The sequence below is a fragment of the Condylura cristata genome, unplaced genomic scaffold, assembly GCF_000260355.1.
Source record: "Condylura cristata isolate star-nosed mole 26May11 unplaced genomic scaffold, ConCri1.0 scaffold00015, whole genome shotgun sequence".
NCBI classification, from domain to species: domain Eukaryota; kingdom Metazoa; phylum Chordata; class Mammalia; order Eulipotyphla; family Talpidae; genus Condylura; species Condylura cristata.
Window position 1 is genome coordinate 41,244,385 of NW_004567116.1, and position 13,878 is coordinate 41,258,262.

Here is a 13,878-nt window from a genome sequence, read left to right on the forward strand (position 1 = left end):
TGTCTCTGGTGAAGCCTCTAACCACCCCTGCACCTCAGTTCTGTACCCCAGTTCTGTATGCATAAATAAATAAATCTTAAAAAAAAAAAAAAGAAGGGAACACTATTCCTATTACTTATATATGAAAATATCCTGACAGGCTTTTGTCTATAGAAATAAATCATAATAGTGGGCCTTCCCTGGTGGCGCAGTAGCTTAAGGCGCAGCTCTGTAAGCTAGCGGCAACTGCTTCAGTGCCAGTTCAATCCCAGGCCCCGGAGGTGACCCACATGGTGCAGCAGACCTCTCCTGACCTACCTGCTGCTCCCCTCAGCAGTGTACTTGATCAGTCAGTCTGTTTGCTCCTTATTCTGTCTCTGGTGAATCCTCTCACCCTTACACCTCTGATCTGTACTCCAGTTCTATATGCATAAATAAATAAATCTTTAAAAAAAAAAAAACAATGTATATATTAAGTGTCCAAGACACTTCTCTTTTGTATGTAGGGAGTTATGTAAGTTGTTCTCAAGTATATTTCATTTAGTCCTCAGAGACACCCTATGAGTTAAGCATTACTATTAACCCCTGTCTACAGATAAAGAAATCATAATTCATAGAGTATATGTCACTTCCATAGACAGCTTCACAATTGCAAACTCAGGATTAGAACCCTCTAGGGTGATACCAACTTACTACATACTTGCTCAAATTAATCTTTCCCACGACTATATATTTGATAATACTATCTCCTACTTGAAAACATAAATGGCTCCTGGTGCTTAAGGATCCCCCTCAGTGCAGCAGTATTCAAAGTTCTCAACATCTAACTCTTATTTTACTTCCCCTTATATTACTTCCTATATCCCATGAGCGTCTCTTCATGGAGTATTTTACATTGTTTTCACATGTTCAAAAGCCACTTATGCTTTGCATCTCGCTAAAAGAAACCACATTCTCCAAAGCAAATAAATAGTCTTTCCCCTTCTTGAAAACCACATAAGATCATGTTTATACCTCTCTTATAGAACTTACCGTGCACTGCCTTGTTGGGTGATTGATTAGCATGTATATCTCTAAAACTCGAGAGCTCGCTTGAAAGCTCAGAGCACAGGCATACAGAGCCATACAAGGTCTGGCATACAGCTGTGCTCAACAAGTGTTAGAAATGGAAAGAAAAAGAGAATCTGTGGTTTGTTTTTAAACCACGAAAAGCATAAGCAATAGGCTACTCTATCCCATAGGAACTGATCTTAAATTATTTGCTGTTTGTTCCCTATAGCTATTTCCCTTTGCTTCCTGCTTAATAAACAAGCACATCGACGCCTAATAGAAAGTGATATATAGTCTTTGCAGAGTAGCATGAATTACCCAATTTTCTTGAAGAAAAAAAAAATCCTTACTCTTATTTAAGTATAGGTAGTAGTACACAGAGGTCCAGTTAATCAACAGAAACAGGAAGCCTTCTTTAAAACATTTTGACTATGCCTATGCCCTGCCCCAAGTGAGGTAAACTGCTTTGGAGTGAGGTCTCCTGTCAGGGTAGGTTTCTAGTCTAACTGAAGTGGATAATTAACCTTTACAATGTCTGTAAAGCAAAACACTGATACAAATACATATTACATTAAGGTTAGTAAGCCCTTAAAACCTTAAGATCTGGAGAGAAAGGAATGGCTTTGAAGTTCCTCTGTCTATCTGGATGACGAGACAATGCTTGTGAACCTCACAGTGATCACTGATGGTGACAGCAAAGGCAGAGAGAGGCTAGCAGAAGATAAAATGCAGTTTTTTTTTCTTCCATTGTTTACATTGTAAAATGACAGGTTTATCAGGAAAAGGAGAAAGAAACTGAGACATCAGCATAGTGAATGGAGGTGGGGGAGGGCAGGAGAGCTGAAAAAAGGACAAAGCTGACCACTCTTTTGTAACAGGATGATCCCTAGGGAAAGAGGAGGTTCCAGGTTCCCTGCCCCATCCTAAGGAAGGACAGAGCTGGGCAGGGAGGTGAAGCTACAGAAGAGAGAAGACAGAGAGAAGGAAGGTGATCAAGAAAACTTGAAGGAGGCTCACAGAGTGGGGAGGCACGTGAAGAAGCTGTACTTGCTCCTTAGCCTTTAACTTGTACCAGGGGATTGAGGGACAGAAGGAGTCACATGAAAGAAACAGATGTGGGTGGGAGATCTTGGGGAGGCTGACAATGGCAGCCTTTATCTTGACTTGGGTTTTGATTTTGCTCTTTTCTTCCAGGCCTTCTACCCTTTCCCATGGGCCCCATCAGAAGGTGCCTTAGACTTGTGACCAGGTTTTTGGTCTCAATGATCCCACTTGGGTCCAACCCTATAAAGCTGGGTATTTACCTAGCAGGGGATGAATAACTTTTGGTGCTTGATTTGGAAACTCTATTCTTTCTCTTCTCTTCTGTTTATTGCACACTAATTGTATTAATGTTATTTTCTACTAAAGGTTTTATGCACTAGAGTATGTTTTGTCTTGATGCAGAAGATGACTGAAACTTATTTAGAGCAGGCAGATTTGGGGGTCCTGGAGTGGCCCTTCTTCTGCCCCCTAACTCTGTCTAATCAGATGGTCTTACTTAACTCACCAAATAACAATGCTATACTGGAAACTAAACTGAGATTTTGATCTGTGAGGACCAAGGCTTTGGGCTTGTGTCTGTAACTTAATGACCATGACTTACTATATGGTCTCTGAACCTCAGTCTCTTCATAAATACACTAAGGATAACATTCCCAAGTCTGGTCCCTACCCACACAGGATTGTTTTGAGAACTAAACAGAGTTATTTACATATAAGTAAATGAAGATATTACTCTTACCTAAGTAGGAGGTTTAAATAATAAAAGGAATACAATACTTAAAAGTTTTAATCATAGTAATAACTGCATTTGATGAGTATCTGACACAGAACGATAAGAGTAACAGCAACAACCTACTACCCTACCACCACTGTTTATTAAACACCTGTTGTGTGCCAGGCTCTGTATTAGGTGCTCTATACAGTATCTCAGTAAAACCTAATACAATCCTGTAATATCAGTAAATATTAGGAAATTGAGGATAATACTTACAAGAAAAATGCCCAAGGTCACATTCAATGTCCACATGTCCATATAACTCTGAATAAGGCTTCCTCAGACTGTTTCTATTACATACATTCCCTTAAGAATAAGCTTGAAAAATAATTGTTGGATCTATAACTGGAAGGCCCCCCCAGCACTCATATAACAACCTCTCTATATGTGACAGACAATAGCTCTGCTCTTCACAGCTGGTAACCCCCAGTAAGCATTCAATCACAGAGACTGAAAGCTTCTTACCGGCTCCACTAAAAATTTATACTCCCTGGGGCAGGAAATGAGGTCTTCCTGACCACACTGCATTAGCCATCCTAATGGATTCTCTTCCATTCATAGTTTTGTCACTACAGGCAGGCACACAGTGAAGCTGAGTTTCTCACAAGAAGCCTCAGGGACTTCCAGGAACCACCCATCACTGGCCAGCCTCCCATAAAGACGCCAGAGGCCAGAAACATGAAGGAAAGCAAAACTTTAGCTTAGTTGTGGCCTTAAAGCCCAGAAAATACACAGGTTTAAATTTTAGACTCAAAAGATTCTAACCTAGTCCTTTGCTAACTACGAGTAGTATAACCCTACAAGTTATTTAAATGCCTTGGGCCTCAAATTATTTATTATAAAAAGATAATATTAACTACCTCACAGGGCTCTGTTTAGGATTAATTTAATTTCCTATTTTCAATCTCTGTCTCCAATTACCACATTTAATATTGGCACAATCATGCCATTCTTTCTTCTTCTCCAGTACTTTAAGGTGGGTTCCTCTCAGCACTACAAGGTTTCTATATGTACAGCATAAAAACTGGTCTTTCACATTTATGTATGATTTTAATGCATTAATATGAATACAGGTCTGAATCTTTCATAGTTCTTAGGACAAGGTGTGGCATAAAACAAATGTTCAGTAAATGCTTTGTAGAATAAATAAATATAAACAAGTATATAATTCTTAAAGTTTATATGTTTTTTTGCATGCCTTATTATATTGAATTATTTCAGTGCTTTTGAGAGTTATATATTACCTTGTACATTTTATAAATAAATAAAATTCAGGCTCAGAGAGGTCAAAGACTTTAAGATAAGCATCTAAGAAATTGAACTCTCACCTTGAAAAAAAATTTCTAACCATAACAATTTTATTTTAAAAAGATGACCTGTCCTTCATAGACCTCAGTATTTGGCATAAACACTTGTAAAAGACTCACAAGAGCTGACTGAGGGACCTGAAAATGAGGACTTCAATCTTTGAGAGAATCCAGTGGATAGAGAAATGGAAGGACTGCTAGATATGGAGACAACAGACATGAGTTTAAATCTCTCCTAAATTAGCTTTCTCGCCTAAGCACCAAATTTGTATAAACAACTGCATACTGGTAGTTCCACAGGAAGGTCTCTTGGGCAGTAGCCAACTTCTTCCTACCTATACTGTCACCTTTTTTCTTTCTGCTTGACTAATATCACTCACTGTGAGTCATTCTCACATTCAATAGCTTAATTCTGGTGATGGGAAGATTCTGTCAAATCTACTAATCTAAATAGCTCTCAAAACCATCCAATCCTCCCCACTCACACTATGCTAGCAACTTGGTCCAAGTGATCATCTCTCATCTGGAATTACATGATAATCTCCTGACCCTTAACTCTTCTAGTCTGCACTCCACACTGTAGTCAGAGTGATTTGTTCCCCCAAAGTCTGCAGGCTTCATCTTATTACTTCTCTATTTCCAGACTGCTATAGTAAGAAACTAACAGTATCCCTATTGAGTTAAGAAGGGCTGAAAATTAACCAAAATAAAAAGAAACCGTGCAGAAGCAGCAGTTGTAAATACTCACCTCCTGTCCTGTAGCCACATCCATCGCTGTGTACACGGTGCCTGAAGCACTGGACAATAGGTAGGAAAGAGAAATAAAGCACACAGGTGTTCAATGAATTGATATTCACCAAGTGCAACTATATATACATTCTGGTAATGTAAGTGTTAATAAAAGCAGCAAAAATAATCCCCCACTGTTCCCATCTCCATTCTTATATTTGAGAGGCAGTATACAGTAGTAAAGAGAATATAGGGTCTAGCCGCCAAGAGACCTGAGTTCCTATGTGGAACCAAGTATCTACTAGTTAGTACATGAACAAATTACTTAATTTCTTTGAGCTGCATTGTACTCATTTGTGAAGATAAAACGACACAAGAGAATTTAAATCAATTAGCATAAAGCACTTAGCCAAGTCCTAGAATAGGTCTTTAATATACACTAGTTTCCTGCTTCTGCTTCCTTCTCTTCTAGCACCAGCAGCAAATTGCTTTACTCTCTTGTGACTTCAAAACCTGCATCTATAAACAGGGATAAGATTAGACCTGTGGTTTCAATTAGAGGTGAGAAGTAATAGTAGGGAGAATTTCAGAATGAGGAGGGTGGTTAAATATAATTTATCAAAAAGTGATACGGACTTTGGGGAACCAACTTTTTGAAAACTCATCAAGTTGTACAATTATATACATTATATTCCACTACAATTTACATTAAAGTGCTATAAAACTGTGTTTCTATAAAACAGTTTTCCAATCATTTATCCTATCAAGCAGATATGTGAATTTTATATTGTAGTTAGTCATTTTTCAAACATAAAATGGCATTAAATATGTTTCTTCAAATATACAGGTTCCCAGAAGATCTGATACTATTTCTACCCCATCCATAAAGTAAAAATAACCTCACTATAAATATATATATGTATATATATATATACATGAATGTGCATACAGATATATTTACATACAGTGGGAGAGGAGAGAAAGATAGAGGAAGGAAGGGAGACAAAGAACCCTAAGAATAATACTAGAAAAGTAGTTATGTCTATTTGAAATACTAAAACCTCATTTCATGCCTATAGCCATGAATACTGCTTACATCGAGGGGAATAATATGCTACAATATTTGTAACTGCACATGCCATGTCACACATATGTTATGCAATTTGGAGAAATTTAAAATTATCATGTATTACAAAAATGCATTCTATGCATTATACTTCCCAGGAGAAAATATTTATAAGATTATCTTACAGCTAGAAATTATAGTCACCACCATTTTTAAGTTGGAACTGTGGGTCTATGCCAGGAAATTGTGTTGTAAGATACTGGTTATTAAGAAGAATTGAATTATTTGCATTGGCAATTACTTCTCCTCTGGCTGTTCACTCTAGTCATCTTCTTTCATAAAAAGTAGTATCTATCTGACTGGATTAGAAAGATGTGGTACATATATACAATGGAATATTACTCAGCAACCAAAAAAGAGAAACACATGTCTTTTGCAGCAACTTGGATGGAGCTGGAAAAGATCATGCTTAGTGAGATAAGCCAGAAAGAGAAAGAAAAATACCGGATGGTTTCACTCATAGCAGGAGTATAATGGACCAGGCGAGAAAATAACAAAAATAATGAACAACCATAGACCAGAGACATTCTGTGGGGGTGGAGTGCGGAATGGGATCAAAAAAGGGGGGGGAAGGGAGGGAAATGCACGGGACTATGGTGGTGGCACAAGGGTGATTTGGTGATGGGAAACCCGCGGGGATTGCAATTGAGATGGAAAAAAAAATGTGCAAAATGATGTAAAAATAAACTTTTTAATAAAAAAAAGTAGTATCTATCTTCTGATCACCATATGCACCATTTTCATATGTATATGACATCTTCATCATATGCACCATTTTTAAAGAGCAAATATGCCAAGACTTTTTGGGACTGGACATTTTGGGACTATGTTCTCATGATTGAGAGGTCTAGAAAGTGTGGTCTACCTAAGTCTACTGGTCAGTACTTATTATTTCTAAACTGAACAGACATACACTTAGACATATGAATTCCAGATTTAAAAACAAATCCTCAGGTCTTAAAGGCAGAAAGCAAGCAAAAAGTTGAATAGTACTATTTACAACATTTGTGTGGCATTTATGGTTAAAATATCATGAAACATGAAAATATCTACATAAGTGCTTAACTATACTTTCATTTCTCCCTTCACGCTAATAGACTTGTCAAGAAAACAAGGGAAAACATTTTACAGATGTTGCTTATTTGGGGAAAAAAAAAGTCTGAATTTTTGGGATTGAAAAAATCCCAAATCCATAATCCCTTTCCCTTAAATTTATGAAGAAAGATACTGAATTCCAGAGATGGGACCTGACTTGCCCAAGTTATCCATGCAATTTTTTGCTACATTCTTAATATATCAACGCAGTTAGCTAAAGAAAATGTCATTCCCAGATTATCTGTGACAAGCAAAAGGAATTCTCAGAGTGTTAACTAACTTATGCCATTCAGACTTAGAAAAGCATGTCTAGTAGAAAAAGCACTAGCCCAGGAAAAAATGAGGTACACTCAAGTCCAGGATTTTAAGGATTAGGTTTAACCACAGATGGAAACTGTAGGATGATGTTTATACACAATATCACTACATCATGCACCTTATTTTATTTTCAGAAGTCTTTGATTCATATAAAAGAAAACTTCAAAGACTGCATTAGCCATCAATGCTTTAATTCAACCAACACTGAGTTTCTATAAGCCAGATACTTCTTTCTCAGTTCTTCTTAATTTCAGTACTTCGGAAAGGTCTGTGGAAATCTCATTCTTTTTCTCTTTTATAGAAAAGTATAATTTACTTAAAGTAATTTGTACAAATCTGAAGTGTACAATTTGATGATTATTTGATGATTTTTTTTTAAACATATCTACACCCCATGCTTTCAGTACCAAGATCACTCTGAAGGATCCCTCATGTTCCTTCCCAACCAGTATCCCCTTCCCAGAAGTAACCATTATTCTGCCTTCTATTAGTAAATGTTATTTTGCTTCTACTTCAACTTCATATAAATGGAATCAAACAGTATCTGCATTATTATCTGGTTTCTTTTGCTTTAAATAATGGCCAAATATTTTAAGACATATCTAGTATATTATAATTCCATGCTTGGCTATCTTCTTTTGTAGATATGAAAAACTTCAAAGCAGAGACTATCTAATTCATAGCAGCGCTCACTCACAGTACGTACACAAAATAGAAACTCTGTTGAGATATGCTAAGTTCAGCATACTGCAGGCAGCATACAAGATTTAAAGAAGGAACCAAAGAGCAGGGTCGTGGTATCCACATAGAAAAACAGGTCCCATTAAGTTAGTAGAAAGATCTGTAGTTTTGTGTCTCCTATTTCACATTAATGCTGGTAGGTCATAGCAGTAGATAAAGGGTTAATCTAGAAAAGAAGAATGTGACTTGGGAAGTAGTTTTTGTGCTAAGAAGTTAAGAGTTTTTATCACTATCATTACAAAAATATTTTAAGCAACATGATCAGCTAATGGAACATCTCGTACACAATTCTACCAAACCTGAAGTTAGTCTAACACACCTCCCAGTGCGCACAGGGTGAAGGTGGAGGAAGAAAACAAGATTTATGAGACAAACAAAAACACACATAATTGTTAAGTCATTTCTCTAGGGAAAGAAAATGCCCCTACTAACCCTTGTCCAATCTTCTCAAACCGTGTATATTTCTTCTTAGGATCGCCCACACTCACTATGCTCCCTTTGAAAGAAACAGAAACCATGAATCATTTTTTTCCCGTATCAAGATACAAAACAGGCCCATGCGCCCCAAGCCCCAGAGAAGTGGTAAAAATTAAGACTTACCTATATTACCCAAAAACTATAATAAGCAGCTCCTTACCTTTCCCCTATAATTCCAATAAAAAATTTCTGCTTTTTCACTGTTTTTATTCATAGTAATCCATTTAATTTCTAAATTCCTAAGAGTTAGTCATTCATGTTTAAATTTACTTATTCAATAAACATTTATCCATTTAATATGCTCACTTACTCTGTACAAAGCCTTATATTGAATGCTAGGAATAAAGAGGTAGATGAGACACAATTAAGCTCCAAAGCTTAATTTCATGAAGACAAAATAAGTATTAAAATTTGATGAAAATATAATAATTACTCTCATAGTCAGCAAGAAGATACAGACAGAGACATAAAATACAGGCTGTTAGGTCTCTATAAAGGAAGTGACATCTGGGTTGATTTTTATAGAGGAAGTAGTAGTTGGCCTATAGTTCCAGAAGTCTTTAAATTGCAAAGACACAAAGGTATGAGACAGTTCACTGGGTTTCACAACTGGTACTCCAGAGATGGTGAAACTGAGGCCCCAAAAAGGGAAGATACTTCCATCTAAGGTCACAAATCAAATCTGGTGTGAAAGCTAAGTATAGCGGCTTGTTTTTGTTTTCCCATTGCAATGTGCTTTCCACTAAACACCATTTACTGAGATGTGGTACTTTCCATAAAATTCTCTTATTTGATTTATAAGTGAGGTGGGTATTATCATCCCTATTTAAAAGATGAGAAAAAGGAGCCCCGTAGGCCAGAGAACAATAGGAAATTGTCCAAGAACAAGTTGATGGCAGAGCTCAGGTTTCAACCTAGCCTTCAGACTAGTCACTATATAAAAAGCATGATCTATACCAAGATATCAAGCGAAACTCCCAAGGTCAGTCTGCTTTCCATAATTCTATTTCCTAAAAAAAAATTTTTTTTTAATTTGGTTCAGAGAAAAATTGGACATACAGGACTAAATACATGGGTAGTAAGTGAAAGTGACTTTTCTTCATCATTTCATAGTCTCTGAGCAAGGGCAACTTAAAAGAATGTAAAAAATATTTCAGTCAAACAAGAATTATCAGGAAGAAATAGAGAGCTGCTAAGCAAGAGAACCACAAGTCTGAGCTTTAGAAAGCAATGTCATTTAGTAGATATGGCCAAATTCAATCCTTTTTAGAAGGAAACAGGCACCAAAAATTAAGTTAGTGGATTGTCTAATGATTTTGCCAAGTCCACAGAACAATCCAGTCCTTCCTCACTATATGAATTCTCCTGCAGTTTATTAGAACGCACAAATAAATCATGCTAATACGGTCCCATTTCTTGCCACTTTCTTTAGAAAGTAAAATAAACATTTGCATCTAAGTGAAAGAGGCAACATGCTTTATCACAGAGACACAAATCGTGTTCTAACCCCAGTCCTGTCTATTTCTGGGTGTGTAATTTGGAATAGGATATTTAGCACCTCTGAACCTCAGTGCCTTAACTACAAAAATGAGGATTGTAATGCCTATATTTACAACATTTATATGAGGAATACATGGGGGAAAAAAACCAGGCAAATACCTGGCTTGTCATTTGATACATAGTACAGGCTCATAAAAGGTTAGTTTTCCTTTTCTCTTTTCCTACAAATAAGAGAGCAGATCTGTCTTTTCCTAGTTCAATGGCAAGCATAAATAATCATGGTACTCTTTCCCACCAGGTACACACAGGTGTCAAGTCATTCTCAACACAACATTCCAGACTATTTGCTAGATAAAAGCTATTTGTTACCTCCATGGCCTGTGCCTAGAGGTAAAACATGGGTCATTCTCAAAATGAGCTATTCACACTCTCTACTCACTTTCCCATACCAATATGGTATCTAATTAGAACCAGTGAATCATAGTGGGTCATAGGAGCACAGTGAGGAGAAGCATAATGTGCAGCTAACAAGCACAGTCTGTCTGCCACATGGACCAAGTCTCGGGGAAGGATAGTTACAGCAGTGGAATTCTACCTTTGTGTTCAACCAACTGTTATCTATGAGAGAAAAGTTCAGAAAGCCACAAAGTGCTTACGTAATTTCTCCAAGATCTCCTCATCAGACATTTTAGGTTTCTTCTTCTGTTTCTCAGTATTCCGGGTGAGAGCATCTGGTGGAGCAGTATTATTCTCAGTAGGTGAAATGGGAGATGTAGCCACGTCCCGAGTTGGAGTAACAGGAAGTGGTTCAATCACAGACCGTGTGTATACCTGCATTGTTGGTACAAGAATTTGGTAAGGCCAGCCTTTGTTAGCATGGGGTAGCTGCTCATTAGCCTCTTATAGATAAATATTAGAACATCCAAAGAAGAAAAAAAAATCCAGATAAATTCATCCTTTCTTCTAGATCACTGTACATCTCAGGTGTTAGTTACTCTTTCCCAAGTTAAAATATCTTATATTCCCACAGAACTCTGCACTGCTCATGCAACACTTAGCATTATTGTCTTATGAGTTACTCCCTCCTTAAATCTTGGACTTTTGCAGAGAAGGGGACTAAACAGTTTTTTAAGAGGCAATGGGGTCATAGTCATCTCAATCTCAGATTCTGGAATCTGACTGCCTGGGCTTAAATCCCAACTCTCATTTTTCCTACTTATATAACTTTGGGTAGGTTACTTAACTTCTCTGTGCTTCAGTTTCATTTGTAAAATTGTGATATAAATGATACCTACCCTATGCTTAATAAATTAGTGGTGTTAATAAATTAGTTGACATATGAAATTATTAGAATCACATCTACCAAATGATAAGACTTCCAATTTTAGCTAATAATATATTTTCTGTTCACTCATTTACTTAAAAACAACCACTGGAAATCTATTTTTTGCCCCATCTTCTCATTCATATGAAAGAAATGTTATGAGAAATATCTGATTATAAGTCAGAAAGGGATAAATATGACATTTATAAGAAATGACCAAACTATATACTACTGTGATTCAGAAGAAGTGCTCATAGATTATATGTCCTTTCCCTGGGACATGTTTCAAGGCATTTATCAATTTTTCTCATAAAAAGACTACAACTAGGGCCTTCCCTGGTGGCTCAGCAGGTTAAAGCACAGCACTAAGAAGCTAAAGCCACTTCCGTATGAGTTCAATCCGTGCCCAGGAGGTGATCCACATGGCGCGGCAGACCTCTCCTGACCTGCCTGCTGCTCCCCTCAGCAGTGTACTTTGTCAGTCAGCCTGTTCTGCTCCCCACTTTGTCTCTGGTGAATCCTCTCACCGCCCCCACACCTCTGGCCTGTACCCCAGTTCTGTATATATCAATAAATAAATATTAAAAAAAATACCACAATTATCTTTTGGCTAATCTATAAACTCTATGAAAACAGAATCCCTGGATTTTTTGTAACTTAAGCTACTGCCTAACAAAAACAGGGATTTAGATAAATATTTTATTAATTAATAAGCAAACAAGAGGAATTCATAAGCTGGAACTTAAAGGATGGGCAGAATTTTAATAGGTAGAAATAGGATAACACTTTCCACATAATGTAAAGAGTAATAAATCAAGACAGTAAGACCAGAGACTATAGCTTCTTTCTTGAGCATAGTAAATTATTAAATTTCAATTCTAGTAGCTATATACAAACTAAATCTCTGGTCCCGAAACCTATACTTTCATGCTTTGTCTGACTACTTTTGGTAGAACTCAGAACCTAACTTTTCTTTCTCTAACATTATTCACCTCTGGCTCCTGGCACAGGTCTGCAGGCATAAAGAAGTCAAGATGCTACAGAGAAAGGCAAACTGAGCTTGAGGTCTACTCCTGCTCTCATTCCTGCTTCTTCCTTGCATATCTCAACTTCTCTATAAAAGAAAATTCATTTTTTTTTCAGAAAAAGAATTCTATGAAGATCAAATTATGAATTTAAAAAATTTAATCAATTAATCTGTTCATTTAGTATTTACTCTCTTTCTGGATCTAATATCTGCTAAGTAAGAACTGCATTAAGCGCTGAAATTGTGGTGTGTGTGTGTGTGTGTGTGTGTTCTGCTTTAGAGGGGAGTTAATGGTATGGGGGGGGGACATTTTTTTAATGAACATGTTTATACACCAAAAAAGGTGTACCCGTGTGAACTATCTTGACAACTCTCCAATACTGAAACTCATTTTACTTATGACAACTTTGTGACCTAAAGAAAGGGTGATTCCACAGATTCTGTTCATAAATTCTCAACCTAAAGGGTCATATAATACCTCTGAATTTCCTTCAAAGCATCTCCCACAGTCAACCAACTTCAACTTGAACTACCTCCCTTAGTGCTGTACTCCAGAGGTGGCTTTTTATCTGTATTATTATCACAGAGTTTAAGCCCTAATCCTTCTTTTGTTATAAGGCTCTTGTATAACAAAAAATCCAAACAAACTCTAAAAAAGTCATCTGATGATAGGTCAGTGCTTAATGATGCTAAATCAAGTAAAAGGCATGGGGAGTAGATTGCATTGAGTGAGGACAGACAGACTGTGGCTATTCTGAAATACAAGAACCTCAAAGGAAGTTTAAATAAAAATCACTGCCAACATCCGGCATCAAAATGCACTCCTGATGTCCAGTACATTAATAGCACTAACATACTTTTAAATTCTCTTGGGTCTTTCAGTATCGTCCTTGATAGTGTATGAGGCTGAACGCTGCACTTTTAACAAAGAAAAGATCTGCGGCTGCCTAATATGTTGCTTCCCAGGAGACCAGATAAATTGATACTAGCCCTGTACTAAGTGACATTAATTCTATGTATAATCCTAAATGTCTATGCAGAACTGGCTAAGTAAATCAAGGCTGGGCTGGTATAGACACCAGTTTTTTTTAGGACAATTTGGTACTATCTACAAACCAATGTCAGTGCCTTCACCAGCTCCAAAATAGACCATCTACCAGAATGCTAAGCTCTTAGTCCTCAACACGAATCTCCCCTCCTTCCCCCAAATGCTAATAAATCACAAAGCTGTGCATATTCCCAAAGACTTACAGATTTTGTATGCTCTGGGCGAGGAGCAATCACTGGAGGTGGGGTAGCATCATCATCATCATCTTCATCTTCTGAAACTGGAGGCACTGCAGGAGTCTCAGATACTGTCTTCACATTCTATGTGGGGAGACAAGC

The 13,878-nt window shown here is 37.1% G+C and overlaps 1 protein-coding gene across 4 annotated transcripts in view; it reads right to left on the minus strand.

The window, feature by feature from the left end:
• Window positions 1–13,878, minus strand: part of PAK1 (p21 protein (Cdc42/Rac)-activated kinase 1) — a 139,666-nt gene that overhangs the window by 21,570 nt on the left and 104,218 nt on the right. For all 4 annotated transcript variants that reach the window (XM_004683232.2, XM_012725639.1, XM_012725637.1 and 1 more), the window contains exons 6-9: window positions 13,744–13,860; window positions 10,798–10,972; window positions 8,597–8,660; window positions 4,904–4,952 (exon numbers count right to left, since the gene is read on the minus strand). In XM_004683232.2, coding sequence (XP_004683289.1) covers window positions 4,904–4,952; window positions 8,597–8,660; window positions 10,798–10,972; window positions 13,744–13,860 — 405 coding nt within the window. The remainder of the gene's footprint in view (window positions 1–4,903; window positions 4,953–8,596; window positions 8,661–10,797; window positions 10,973–13,743; window positions 13,861–13,878) is intronic.